The 14,661-nt window shown below is 40.9% G+C and overlaps 1 protein-coding gene across 4 annotated transcripts in view; it reads right to left on the bottom strand.

The window, feature by feature from the left end:
* AFG1L (AFG1 like ATPase) overlaps positions 1 to 2,196 on the bottom strand; it is a 192,190-nt gene extending 189,994 nt beyond the window's left edge. For all 4 annotated transcript variants that reach the window (XM_037064995.1, XM_037064997.1, XM_037064996.1 and 1 more), the window contains exon 1: positions 1,865 to 2,196. In XM_037064995.1, the coding sequence (XP_036920890.1) occupies positions 1,865 to 2,000 (136 nt within the window). In that variant the 5' untranslated portion in view covers positions 2,001 to 2,196. The remainder of the gene's footprint in view (positions 1 to 1,864) is intronic.
* Positions 2,197 to 14,661: the final 12,465 nt, after the last annotated feature.

Raw genomic sequence — 14,661 nt, 5'->3', positions numbered from 1 at the left:
CAAAGAGTAAATAACAAAAAATGCTAAAATAACAAAAAACATAAAAAAACTTTTAAAAGGCACAGAAAAATTTGTAAATGAGACTCTAAATACGAAACACTTCAAATTAAATTTTCCATTGATTTAAAGAGAGGAAGGAGGCATCTTCATAACTGCATTTTCATAAATCTTCACACTCAGCTATTTTCAAATATAGAAGGTAATATGAGTACAGGTTTACAGCATAGCCTTTAGGGTCAGATATTAAGCGCAAATACAGCCTTTACTTGAACCCACAAGTTCTGCCACTTAATTAGCCATATAACTTTTGCAACCTTGGATTCATCAACCCAAAATGAGGATAATAAGAATTAGATGAGATAATGTATGTAGAAAGCACTTAGCTTATTGCATGACAAAGAACAAGCACTCAGTAAATCTCATATGTCATTATGATGATTTTCCTTAAATTTTACTTTTAATAAATTATGGTACGTGCATAGAATGGAATTCTATTTTAACCATTTAAAACATGAGACAGTTCTGTACTTATTGATATGGAATTATTTCCAAAATATACTAAATAAAAAATAAATGAAAAGAACAGAACAGTGTACAGTATGTTCCACTTCTACTTTTTATGCAGATATTTATATACATTTATATTCGTACATACATAGAATGTCTCTGGAAGAACACATATGCAACCACTATTACAGGTTGCCTCTGGGGATGAAAACTAAGTGGCTAACAGGTAGAAGGGGAAGAGTCTTAGATTGACTGTACTCCTTGCACCTTTTGAATTCTGTATCATTTGCTTTTATTGCCTATTCCAAATATTAAAGTTTATAGGATGATCCAAACCTTATGCTACCCAAATATTCCATTATAAAGTGGATTATACTAGACTTTGCAGAAACACCTAAGGTGACTTAACCATAGTTCTGTACTCATTTCAAATCTATTGAGGATAACAGTCAAAGACTGATAGAGCTTTTGCTAAATTAGCCAATGAGAATCAATTCAGATATATAATAGAGGGTTCTTGGACATGGAAAAAACTCTAAGTATATGGAGAGAAAAGGCAAGAATAACATCGTTCGTTCATTCATTCATTCATTTAAAAAACACATCTGCCCACCATACACTGTGCTAAGTGATGAGGAAACAATGACACCTAGTCCTTGCCTTTGAGAAACCCACAGTTTAGTGGGAATATATGAATAAAACAGTAATATTAGCACTCCTGTGGGCTTGGTTATTCAAGGATATGTGCATTCATTCATGAACACATAACAACTGAATGAATGAAGCAAGCCCGGTGAAAAAAATATACCCCACTGAAGCCTGTAGTGACTTGAAAATAATCTTATAATCTACCCTTCAATCTGCGAATGCTTGTGGGAGTGCGTTCTCAGAATCCCAAGAACCAGAAGTTCCCCCAGGGGTTCCAGGCGTGGCTTTAGATCCAGTGCCTGTTCACCAGCCCAGAGAGCTTGGGAAGGCGTAGGATGGAAGGGTTCCCGGTCCCAACCCTACAATAGCATCCCTTATAGCCAGGTACTCCAACAGCTGGGCTCATCAGATCTTAGCTCTCTAACAATCAGGACGGAACAAACTCTGGGGCGAGCTCTGACCTTCAAAATGGCACTGGGCTAGCTCCCATAGTGCTCAGAGCTCCTTCAAACACAGACAGTAACAGAAGGGCAGGAGAGATTGAAACTAACTCCACTCCAGAGCCCAAAAACCGTGAAACCAGGAGGCAGCTTGGGGGGGAGATCAGGACGGAAGAGTGACTGACCTAATCACTTCCCCAATCCTAAGCAGTCGACTCGGCCGACTGACCAGTCACTGGTCAGTCACTGGTCATGGCACAGTCACTGACCTTTCCAAAAGGGGTTCCCAGGGGCGGTGGCCGGAGGGGTGAAAGCAGCTGCCCAGGCTCTGCACCCAACACATCTCCCTCTCAAACGGCTCTGCACTAATCGCAGGGTAACCAAGGGCGACCAGGAGGCCGCCATTTTGAGCTCCGTACAAGGGGAAGAAGAGGAAAACTTTTTTGAAACCCAGTAGAGAGACGATGGCACAGACACATTCAACTGCGCTCGCGGAATGCTCTGCCCGAGAGAATGAAAAACAGCAGCCCAGGAATGCGACCTCCTGTAACGAGGAGGCGGTCCGGATGCCTGTACCCTTCCGTCCTTTCGGGCGCAGTCAGCTGGGACTACGACTCCCAGCATGCAGTGCGAAACGCCGGGGGCGGAGCGGGGGGCGGGGCGGGGCGGGCAGCTCACGCTTTGATGAATGGGGCAATTCTGCGCCCATCGCTCGGAGCTGAGGAATCCGAACGTTTTCAAGAATTTAGAAATGGGGTGTGGCGTGTAACCACTCCTGAGCCTTTCAGTTGGCGTACCTGACCGAGATTCCGAAACCTAAATAAAATGTGGGTGACTCAACGGGCCCACATTGTAAGGAAATATTGTTACCTGGTCACACCTCCCTAAAAAGTAGCCCCATTTTTTTTTCATTTTTTGTCTCCAGCGCCCAGCTCATCTTTGGCAGAGTACCTGAAGTGTGTTCCTATCACTTTTGTTTCCTGTATAAGAATAGCATATATCATTTTCAGTGTGTTATACGCCCAAATGTTTTGAAAGAATTTACAAGTGACGTGGGAAAGCCAATGGCCTGAGGTAAACAGTGAGTGGAGGGAGTGGGCATGGGTTAGTGTATCCGGAGAAAACTTTCTACGTGATTTGCCCTGATTGTATTAAACAAAAAATGTTTTGAGGCACTATAACGAATGTATTGGGAATTCAAATTAATGTCCAGAAGAGGCGGGCAATCCAGGAGGGGGGTGAAGAAAGAGACAAAAGACTCTACTAAGTGTTGTGGAATCAGTGAAAGAGGACTTTGGGAAATCTAGCTTTACTTTTAAGTTAATATGAAGACATTCCAAGAACTCCGTGTGTGAGCTCAGGCAGGCAGGCAAGGAGTCTGAAGTAAAGGAGAAGACCAAGTTTCAGATTTGTGGAAACCGAATGAAAAGACTTCAGTAGAAAGAGTTCTAGCAAGTTAGGCCATTGGCCCGCAATAGAAGAGTGATTCCAAAGAAACAGGAAAAGCAGAGCACAGCATGGTATAATGATTTAGAGACCTCACTACTAACTGCCAAGTCATTTATGAAAAAATTATTTTAATTGTATCTTTCAAAATAAGTTCATTTACACTTATTAGATGTTTTCTATCCTTAATTTTATTGTTTGATATGACAAACTATTGCTCCATGCTGTGGTGAATTTGGGATTTTTTTAGATTTATTTCACTTACTGTTACTTGTTTTTGGTGTGACACTTTGTGAAACACCTTTCAAAAGATCAGAGTGTTTCTTTCTTGACTTACATATTAATTATACTCAAAAGAATTTCTAGATACATTTTTTTGCACTGGGAAAACAATTCCTTACCTTGTTCAATAAAAATGCTTTGTATGAGAGATTTCAATAGCTTCCTAATTATGAAAGTGACATAAGTACTCATGGATAGTTTAATGTCAAAATTGGCAGGAAAATCTAAAGAAAATTTTCATATGCTGTGCAAGTGGACAGAAATGTGGCAAATGAGCTTTATTGTGTACAAGTATAATGTAATATATACAGAAATAACTTAGGTTACATGTGAATAAGAATTCTCTGTGACCAGAACACTAATTAAGTAGGCATTGTAAACTATTTTATTAAAACATTAAATCTGTGCTCCCGCTGTTCCTGTAATTGCTAAGACAAATTTAAAAAAGTAACCCTAAAGAAAATTTTAACATCATAAGAATAGAAACAAATCAGAAAGCATTATCTTGTCTTTATTTAAAGATCTCCATAAAGTGCCAATTCTGTCATCTAATCTCAGAGACAAAACCAGACTGAAAGTACACAGAGAAAGAAATAAAACAAACAATAAAGGAAGTGGGAAAGAGTGGTCAGTGGAGAACAGGAGTCAGAAGATGTATTTGGGTTCTGCTTTTGTCGCTAACATAGACTCTTATTTTCAGTTTTCTTCCGAGAATCTACTTGGTTCATTTCCTCATGTCCTTACTTTGTTAGGATACCTTCCCAGGTAAGGCCTTCTCAAACTACCTATGGAGAAATTCTCAGTCACGCCCAGCACACCTTTTCCTCCTTCCCAGCTCTATTTTCTCCATAACACTTACTATCATCTGGCATAATAAACACTTTATTCAATTTATTAACATATCTGTTCTTATTACTCTTTCTGTATTTTAAGCACATGTGAACAGGGATTTATGTCTGTTTTGTTCACTGATGAATCCCCAGAGCCTAGAATAATGCCTAGGCTCAAAGATACTCAATAAATACTTGTTGGATGACTAAATGAGCAATCTCAGGAAAACTACGAAGTTTATTATTATTGTAGTTTTTCTGCAAAAAAGCAGAATACCTGCTTCATGAAATCAGTGATAATGCTTATATTTTGAGCCCATTTTAAAGATGAACAACAATACACTATTTTAGTATCACAGAAGTAACTGGAACATAACCAAACAGCCCTTGTTTACCAATTATTTACTTATTCATTTATTTGCATTATACATGTTTAATTGCATTTCTTCTGACTTAACAAAGAACACTTTAGAGCTGTAAGAAATATGATTCATATGAAGACAGGTAAGGAATGATATGTCAAATATCTACCTTCTAATTCCAACATTTGTATTTAAAGATCCCAAACCAAAAATATAATTTAGATTAATTTCTACAAGTTGAATAAATATGTTTAAGTACCTTATGAACTATGAAAAATATAACTTCAAAACAAGATATACCTATTTCAATAATATACATTTGTGTGAAGTATAGAGAGATTTTGTTGCAAGCAGTCTATTCCTTCTAATAAGTAAGAATTATATACTTGCTAACCTTGTAACAAATGTTACCACTTTTTTACTTTACTGAAACATTGTCTGACTTGTAACTCAAGGCTGTCCAAAGACAATATTTGAAGTCAAGTTCAATGCTCAAATCTTCATTTAGTTTCTTTCTGCATATTTTCACAACAGATTAAAAATAACTGGTTCTTTTTGTTTTCCAGTTTTGAATATCCTTTTCTTAAAAAAAATTTTTGAACCCAATGACAATATGTATGTATTTACCTACATATTTCCTCCTTAAACATTTCTTACCCAAACGTTGGATGGGGAGGGAAGGCTTTTCTTACATAATTTCTCCACATTTCCTTTCTGCCACCTCTCTCTTAAAAATAGCAGCAACCCCAAACTAATTCTAATCTACTCCAAATCCACATGCGAATTTGTGACTTGCCAGCCATCTTCAGTTAATTTCTTTTCTTCATCACTCAGCTCCAATCTTTTACCAGATAGGATTAAATTATCATCTTCTTTTCTTTTTTTTAAGATTTTATTTTTATTTATTTTTGGAGAGAGGGGTAAGGAGGGAGAAGGGGAGAGAGAGAAACATCCATGTGATAGAGAAACATCAGTTGCCTCTTGTACACATCTCAACCAGGGACCAAACCTGCAGCCCAGGAATGTCCCCTGACCAGGAATCAAACCAGCAACTTTTTGCTTTGCAGAATGATGCCTAACCAACTGAGCCACACTAAGGGCAAATCTATCATCTTAATATGGCTTCAATCCATCTACTATCACTGGATCTTCTTCCTTCTGTCTTTCCCAGGCTGATACAGGCATCTCCTAACTGGCTCTGCCTCTTTCTCCTTGCCTCCATTCTGCTACAAGAATTGTTTCCAAAAATGTGATCTATTTGACCACACCCTATCACAGATTCTAAACTTTGAATGCCTCCCTACTGTATACAGAATGAAATACAATCTCTTTGTTATGGACCTTTAGAAAATCAAGATCTGGCTCCTATTTACTTTACCATCTCATATCACTCAAGTCAGCAGTTCACAACCTTTTTGGCCCTGGGGCCCCATCTCATGGAAGACAATTTATCCACAGACCCAGGGTTTGGGGGAGACAGTTTCAGGATGATTCCAGTGCATTACATTTATTGTGTACTTCATTTCTATTATTATTACACTGTTGTATATAATGAAATAAATATACAGTTCACCATAATGCAGAATCAATGAGAGACCTGAGCTTGTTTTCCTGCAACCAGACAGTCCCACCTGAGGGTGATGAGAGACAGTGACACCCAAAGTGTGTTGCTTATGCCCAGTCTACTCCATACTCTCACTTTGGTTGTTATCATTGCAGAAAACCCTGCTCCACAGAGATAGGATGTTGGAAATGGAGGCAGGCTTTCAGTGCTTTTGTGGCCATCTCAGGATATTCCATCTTTAATCCAGAACATACAGAGACTTAAAGTTGTCTCAAACATACTGCTAAGGCCACCGTCATTCACGGTCTCAAACAGTCGATGCTCTTCCAGCACAAACAAAATCGATTCACCTGGCTTATTCACAAACGGGTCACAGATCCATTGTTTCCCACTCCAGAGATCTTTGTGGTTGGAAAGTAATGCTCAGATTCTTTGAACGCTGAGATAGGTGATCATGCACCAGCTGGGAGAAAGAAGGCCCAGGCTCAGTCTCTTTCAAAACCTCTGCTAATGTTTGAAACATGTCAAAAATCCCACTGTTCACACATCACCTCCGTAATTCCAGTGCGACTTTGAACGCAGCCACTTTATCTGCCGACTTGAACACAGTTGTCATTCTCCCCTGAAGTGACAGTTTTTCATTGAGCAGGGTGAGTATGTCACACAAGTAAGCAAGTTTTGTGACCCATTCTGTGTCACTGAAATGTCCTGCCAGTGGTGATTCTTTTTCTATTAGAAATCTCTGGAGCAGCTCTTGTAATTCAAAAACTCTGGTCAACCTTTAGAAATAAATCTTACCTCTGTGTATAAGAGAAGATGCATGTGCTCTGCATCCATTTCCTCACAGAGCTGCACAAATAAGAGACATGAGTTAAGGGCATGTACTTTAACGTGGCTGGTAATTTTAATCACATCCTGCAAAACTTTGACTTCAGGGGATTTTGGGGGGCGGGGAGTGGAGGTATTTGATTTTTCTTTATTTTAATTTTTCTTGTATATTTTATTGATTATGCTGTTAGAGTTGTCCTAGTTTTTCCCCCTTTTGCCACCCTCCACCTGGTACCGCCCTTCCCTCTAGCATTCCTTCCTTTTTCATGTCCGTGAGTCGTGCAAATAAGTTCTTTGGCCTCTCCATTTTCTATACTATTCTTAACAACTCCCTGTCTATATTGGACCTACCATTTATGCTTCTTATTCCCTGTACCTTTTCCTCCATTCTCCTCCTTCTCCTCTCAGTTGATAACCCTCCAAATGATCTCCATTTATGTGATTCTGTTCCTGTTCTATTTGTTTGCTTAGTTCCTTTTTGTTTTTGTTTGAGTTCAGTTGTTGATAGTTGAGAGTTTGTTGTCATTTTACTGTTCCTAGTTTTTTGATCTTCTTTTTCTTAGGTAAACCCCTTTAACATTTCATATAATAAGGGCTTGCTGATGATGAAATTCTTTAACTTGACTGGCTGGGATGCAATTTATCTGCCCTTCCATTCTAAATAGTAGCTTTGCTGGATAGAGTCATCTTGGATGTAGGTCTTTGCCTTTCATGACTTGGAATACTTCTTTCCAGCCCCTTCTTGCCTGCAAGGGTTCTTTTGAGAAATCAGCTCATAGGCTTATGGGAACTCCTTTGTAGATAACTCTCTGTTTTTCCCTTGCTGCTTTTAAGATTCTCTCTTTATCTTTCCTTTTCATCACTTTGAATACTTCTCTCTTTATCTTTAAGCTTTGGCATTTTGATTATGATGTGCGTTGGTGTGGTCCTCTTTGGGTCCAACTTGGTTGGGACTCTCTGTGCTTCCTAGACTTATATGTCTATCTGCATCACCAAATTAGGGAATTTTTCTTTCACTAATTTTTCAAAAAAGTTTTCCATTTCTTGCTCTTCCTTTCCTCTTTCTGGAACCTCTATGATTCAGATGTTGGTACATTCAAAGTTCTCCCAGACTTTTCTAGGCCTCTCCTCATTTTTTGAATTCTTGTGTCTTCTTTCTGTTGTGGTTGATTGTTCATTTATTCCTTTCATTCCAGATCACTGATTTGAATCTCAGCTTCCTTCCCTTCACTGTTGGTTCCCTGTACATTTTTCTTTATGTCACTTAGTGTAACCTTCCTTTAAGTTGTTGCCATACTCAACGAGTTTTTTGGGGCATCCTGATCACCAGTGTTTTGAACTCTGCATCTGATAGGTTGGCTATCTCTATTTCATTTAGTTCTTTTTCTGGGGTTTTGTTCTATTCTCTCATTTGGGCCATATTTCTTTGTCTCCTCAATTTGGCAGCTTTCCTGGGGTGTTTCTGTGTATTGGGTAGAGCTGCTTTGACTCCCTGTCTTAGTAGCATGGCCTGTGCAGAAAAGGCATCTGTAAATTGTGTGCAGCAGAGCTTTGGTAATTGTGAAGGTCGGGGCAACCTGCTTCACCACTCTGTGGCTGTGTGTGGAGGGGTGGGGCTTGGAGAAAGGTCAGTGCTGCTGCCGGACTTCTGGAGGCCAGCTGGCCACTAGCCCTACTTCCAGTTACCTCATCCACCTCCTATATGTGATTCATGCCTGTCCTGCTGTGGGGATTGCATACATTCTAAGACTGTACAGGCCCTTCAAGTGGCAAAAATCTGGTATTTTCTTCTGCTTCCCTAATCCTCTCTTATTTTTTACAGCCAGAGGTAATGGAGGTTTATCTTCCTGATGCTGGAGGCTATGCAGCCTGGCCTGGGCCTTGGGAGGGATTGCTCCCTCCCAAGGTATCCCTCCTGATTTTTATCCACCAACACGAAAGTGGGACTTTCTGTTCCACTGCTGCCGCCACCACCTCTCCACACTGCACTGTGTCCCTCCTATCCATGGGGATAAATGTGGCACCTCTAAATCCTCGGTTGCTGGGCTTCCATACAGTTCAGTTTTCTGACAGTTCTAAGTGTTGTTTGTTTTTGAGATCTGGTTGTAATTCTTTATATGGTTGCACAAGGAGGCAAAGTGAATCTACCTATACTTCCATCTTGACCAGAAGTCTCTCAGGTGCCATTTTTCAGCTAGCCAACATTTCTCTATGGATGACACAGTGCATAGACTCACATTAAGAAGTGACCTCTTTCACTGAAGTAGTCAAACTAGAAAGCTATCCAGTCAGGGCAGGCCCTCTGTCCGTGCATACACCAACACAAAATGACCGATTCAGTTTTCCCGGTATGTAGTCACTCAAAGACTTGAATGGTTCAGCAGCAGTGGTGCTGGTTGACAACAAAAGTGCCCATAACATATCCTCAAGCACATCCACCTGAAAAACATATCTCACAAAAACGAGTATTGTTGCCTTGTCAATATTCATAGACTCATCAACCTGGATTGTGTACCACAGTGACTCATTGGTCCTCTCTAACAATTGTGCCTCAATTTGCTCTGCTATTTCACCAGTTCACCTAGTTAGGGTGCTAGCTGAGGAGGAACACATGCCACCTTTTCAGCTGCCTCTCTGAAAAGTTCATGACAGCTCCAAGATGGGGAGGAGGTAGATACACTTTGCCTCTACACACAACTGAAAGAAGGGCAACACGTTTAAAAACAAAAAACAACTAGAACTTCCAGAAAATTGAACTGTATGGAAATCTGACAGCCACGGAGTTAAAGAAGCATTCATTCAGACTGGTAGGAGGGGTGGAAATGGGCAGCCAGGGTGGAGAGGATGCACAGCAAGGTGGCAGCTGGAGGACCGGGTGGGTGAGGCAGCAGCTGGTGGTCCCACATTTCCATGCAGATAAACCAGGAGGAACAACTGGGGATGATTCAGATTGCACAACCTGGGGTTCCAGTGCAGGTTAATAAGGCCTCAAAACCTCTGGCTGTTAAAACCTGTGGGGTTGCAGTGGTGGGAAAAACTCTTAGTCTCAAAGGAGAGTTTGTTGGAGAGACCCACAGGATCCTAGGATGTACACAAACCCACCCACCTGGGAATCAGCACCACAATGGCCCCAGTTGCTTGTGAGTAGTGGGGAAAGTGACTGGAAGCTTGCCAAGAGCCAAGCAAGTGGGATTGTTCGTTCTCAGACCCCTCCCCTACATTCAGACACACAACACAGCCAAGTGGGTTGCCGCCTCCTGGAAAATAGCTAAGGCTCCACCCCTCACAACATAGCAGGTGCATCAAGACAGAGAAATATGGCCCAAATGAATGAACAGACCAAAGTTCAGAAAATAGAACTAAGCAATGAAGAGATAGCCAACCCATCAGATGAAAAAGTCAAAACACTGGTAATCAGGATGCTCACAGAAATGTTTGAGTATGGTCACATAATACAGGAAAAAGTGAAGGCTATGCAAAGTGAAATAAAGAAAAATATACAGGGAACCAATAGTGAAGGGAAGGAAACCAGGACTCAAATCAATGATTTGGAGCAGAAGAAAGAAATAAACATCCAACCAGAACAGAATGAAAAAGCAAGAATTCAAAAAAATGAGGAGAGGCTTAGGAACCTCTTGGACAACTTTAAACATTCCAACATCTGAATAAAAGCCATGCCAGAAGGAGAAGAGCAAGAGCAAGAAATGGAAAACTTATTTTAAAAAAACAATGAAAGATGCCCTGGCTCTGGTGTGGCTCAGTGGATTGAGCACGGGCCTGTGAATCAAAGGATCATGGTTCAATTCCCAGTCAGGGCACATGCCTGGGTTGCAGGCCAGTTCCCGGCAGGGGACGCACGAAGGGCAACCATACATTGATGTTTCTCTCCCACTCTCCTTCCCTTCCCCTCTAAAGATGAATAAATAAAATCTTTAAGAAGAAAAAAAACAATGAAAGAGAACTTCCCCAATCTGGCAAAGGAAATAGACTTCCAGGATGTCCGGGAAGCTCAGAGAGGCCCAAAGAAGCTGGACCCAAAAAAGCACACACCAAGGCACATCATAATTACATTACACAAGATTAAAGATAAGGAGAGAATCTTAAAGCAGCAAGAGAAAAGGAGACCGTTATCTACAAAAAAGTGCCCATAAGATTGTCAGCTGATTTCTCAAAAGAAATATTACAGGCAGGAAAGGGCTGGAAAGAAGTATTCAAAGTCATGAAAGGCAAGGACCTACATCTAAAATTACTCTATCCAGCATGGCTATCATTTAGAATGGAAGGTCAGATAGAGTGCTTCCCAGAGAAGGTCAAGTTCAAGGAGTTCATCATCACCAAGCCCTTATTGTATGAAATGTTAAAGGGACTTACCTAAGAAAAAGAAGATCAAAATTATGAACAGTAAAATGACAACAAACTCACAACTATCAATAACTGAATGCACCCCCCCCCAAAAAAAACCTATGCAAACAACTAGAACAGGAACAGAATCACAGAAATGGAGATCAAATGGAGGGTTATCAGTGGGAATGGGGAGGGGAAGAATGGGGGGAAAGGTACAGGGAATAAGAAGCATAAATTTGAAATACAAAATAGGGGTAGGTTAAGAATAGTATAGGAAAAGGAGAAGCCAAAGAACTTATATGTATGACCCATGGACATGAACTAGGGTGGGAAATGCTGGGGGTGGGTGGGGGCCTGAAGGGTGGAGGGAATAAAGCAGAGAAAAAGATGGGGCAACTGCAATAGCATAATCAATAAAATATAATTTTAAAAGTTTATTACACATGTCCTTAGCATCAGGCAGGATCAACTGCTCGCCAGTAGTAAAGGGTTTCTTTGCTTTAGCAATTCGATTAGCCACAAAGCATGATAATTAGCGCAGACACATTTGAAGTAGTGACCTTCAATAATTGCTTCTGTTCTTTGTGTTCACGTTCTTTTCTTTTGAAAAACTCCACAGACTTGTCTTTTAATGCAGGATGCTTGGTTTCCTGGTGACCAAGAGTCACCAGGACCAAAACTAACGCAGTTTTGAATGTTTCATAGTGTAAGACGATGCAACCAGGCCCCGCCCTCCCCCAAAGAGGGATTTGTAATGGGGTCCAGATCTCAGGGTGTCCAGGAAATATTAAAAATATAGGGTGTCCTCACCCCCACAAGTCTGAATTGGAGGATGGAACATGTGGAGCAGGGCCATTGAGATTTGTTTTGCATAGCAGCAGTTTTGCAAATAACCTCTAGAATGGTCATTTGACATATCTATAGCATTTGACCTGTTTCATGGATATGTTAAATAATTGTGGCCAGGCTTTGAGCTAGGGAGATGGGAGTGACTTCCACCCAGGATGTAACTGGGAGGCAACTTCCCCTGGTTTCAGAACCTGTGTAAGAGCTTGGAGATGATTGGCTTCACGTCACAGAGCCACACCTGCCGGACTTATTATGGCAGCCCAGAAAATCTGGAAAAAATTCTGGAATGCCAGCAGGTGTAGCCGATTGTGGGTGGAGTCAGAAATGGGGCTGCAGGGGAAGATAGGCGCTGGGATTTAAACCCAGCCGCAGCAGCCATGACAAGAAGAACCACGTGGATTTGAGTTTCTCTTTGCAATGCAGCATAGGAAGCCGGAAAGCAAGCTGTAGCAGCAATGCAGAGCTCTCTCTTAGCAGTTTGGAAGAATGCAGGAGAGATGCTGCAGGAAGGAAAGGGTGAAAGGACTCTTGCTGCTGGGCCACGAGAAGGTGCGATGTGGTTTGGGATTAAGAACTGAAGATCCCAGTGACACAGCTGATGGTGCTGGGAACTGAGGGAGGCCTGCTAGCCGAGCACAGATTACTGGGAAGGACCAGGGCCTAGCTGAGCCACAGACATCTATTTCTCCTCCTGAGATATAATATCCCTGACTGCGCAAAAGGAGAAAGGAATGACTGTGCGTGTTTGTGCGTGTTTTAAGGGACTTTGGGATTTTAATGAAGACATTAAGTCGTTACTCTTAAGTCTGCATGACTTTTGAATAAATGATTCCTTTCCTTTTCATCAATCTCTGACATTGAGAGCCATAATTCCCTGGTGGTGGGCAAGGCAAACCTAGTACAGGGGGACCCCAGGAAAAGGGAGGGGTCCATTCAGTAACATTGTGCGACCCCTTCTCCAATCAAGGAAGATCATGGGAGACTACATGTGTAATAGCTTTAAAGTAATACAACTACTTGTACATGTGCAATAAAAGCCCACCAAAACTAGCCAGGAAGGATCTGCCCTATAAGAATAGAATGGACCTGCAGCCCTTTAGGTCAATCTCTGCTTAGAGATGGCCTACTCCCATGTTCTCCGCTATTAATTCTGTGTGTTCAGTTCCATTAATTGTCCCTATCACCAAGAACCTGGTGACCTGTGCCCACCTGTGACAATGGCTGTTTTGGATAGCCGGTTGTCATATACTACACAAGGCAGGCTTGGAGAATGTGAATCATCCATTGCAATGAACCTACTGTTTAAGTTCATTGTATAGTTTGTATAGTTTATTGTATAGTTTAAGTTCATATAGTTTAAGGACTCTTGGTATTTTCTTTTAAATGCAGCTTTCTTTTTGTTGGCAGTCTTACAGTTTTCTGCTGTCTCATTATTGGGCCTTTTCCCCTTTTCAAATAAGCTCTCCAGTGATGTTTGATGTTTGTTTTTTATTCATTTTACCTAGGGTTAGCATGTGGACTTAACCCAAAATGCGACTGAGACAAGTGAGCAATGTGAGAAAGAGGTGCAGAAAACCCCCCAAAATTATTTTTAGATCTTCAAGAGACTTGAAAGATCTTCTGATTTTAACCCAGCCATTCTACATGTTAGGACTCAAAGATTCGGGAGATAAAGTAAGTAACTTTCCCAAAGTAACATAACTACTACTCTTTCTTGAAGTTAACTGAACAGTAATAGGGACTGGAAACTCGTCTATTCAATGAGCTAGTTTTTTAACAACCCTTAAAACGGATGTCTGTCTAGACAAAAAGTAAACCATGCCACATAGAATTTTGATTGCCACTAAATGATGGTCATAACTAATCTAGTTTTTTGGTTAGTAAGTTGGATTTGAAGCAGTACATTTAGGCAATCAAATAGACTGAATGTTTTTCAGTTCTATAGACTTCTTATTCTGAGGAATCAAAGTTGGCCTAAAATGCTTCCAATCTTCAAAGCTCAAAAATGAAATGATAAAAGTACATGAGCTCATTTGTTTGTAAGCATTAGTACTTGTACCAGGGGACTACACGCAGTATTGGCCATGATTTGGCTTAGACCTCAATGGAATAAACTGAGTGCTGTGTTTTGTTGTTTTCAAGTGGACATCGTTGGGAACTACTCTAGTTCGTTTTAAATCAATTCAGGCGAGTTGTATTTGCCCAAGTTGACTAGTAACAAAGATGTTCTCAGTCTAGACTCTCTAGATCATAAAACCTGAATACCTTTTAGTCATGGGACATATCTACTTGAAGAAGGATTTATTATAAAGTTGAGTGTCTTCTGTGAAAACCACGACTGGGGAAAACTAAGGGACCAGATGAGAACAGTGGCAAGACCTCTAATGTCTATACACACCAAACGTAAGGGCCCAATTTTCCCAGCATGTATCTCACTTAGGCCCAGAAATCGTCATCAACTTCAAAGGGAGAGATGTGCATCCACAGATCCGAGTTTGCAGTACCCAGGGCTTACTCAGCGGGAACACATACTATAATTTATGGAGCCAGGCTTCATTTCT

This window comes from Sturnira hondurensis, unplaced genomic scaffold (assembly GCF_014824575.4).
Source record: "Sturnira hondurensis isolate 20B ecotype Veracruz unplaced genomic scaffold, ASM1482457v3 Scaffold0015596, whole genome shotgun sequence".
NCBI lineage: Eukaryota > Metazoa > Chordata > Mammalia > Chiroptera > Phyllostomidae > Sturnira > Sturnira hondurensis.
This window is presented reverse-complemented; position numbering and strand designations above follow the sequence as displayed.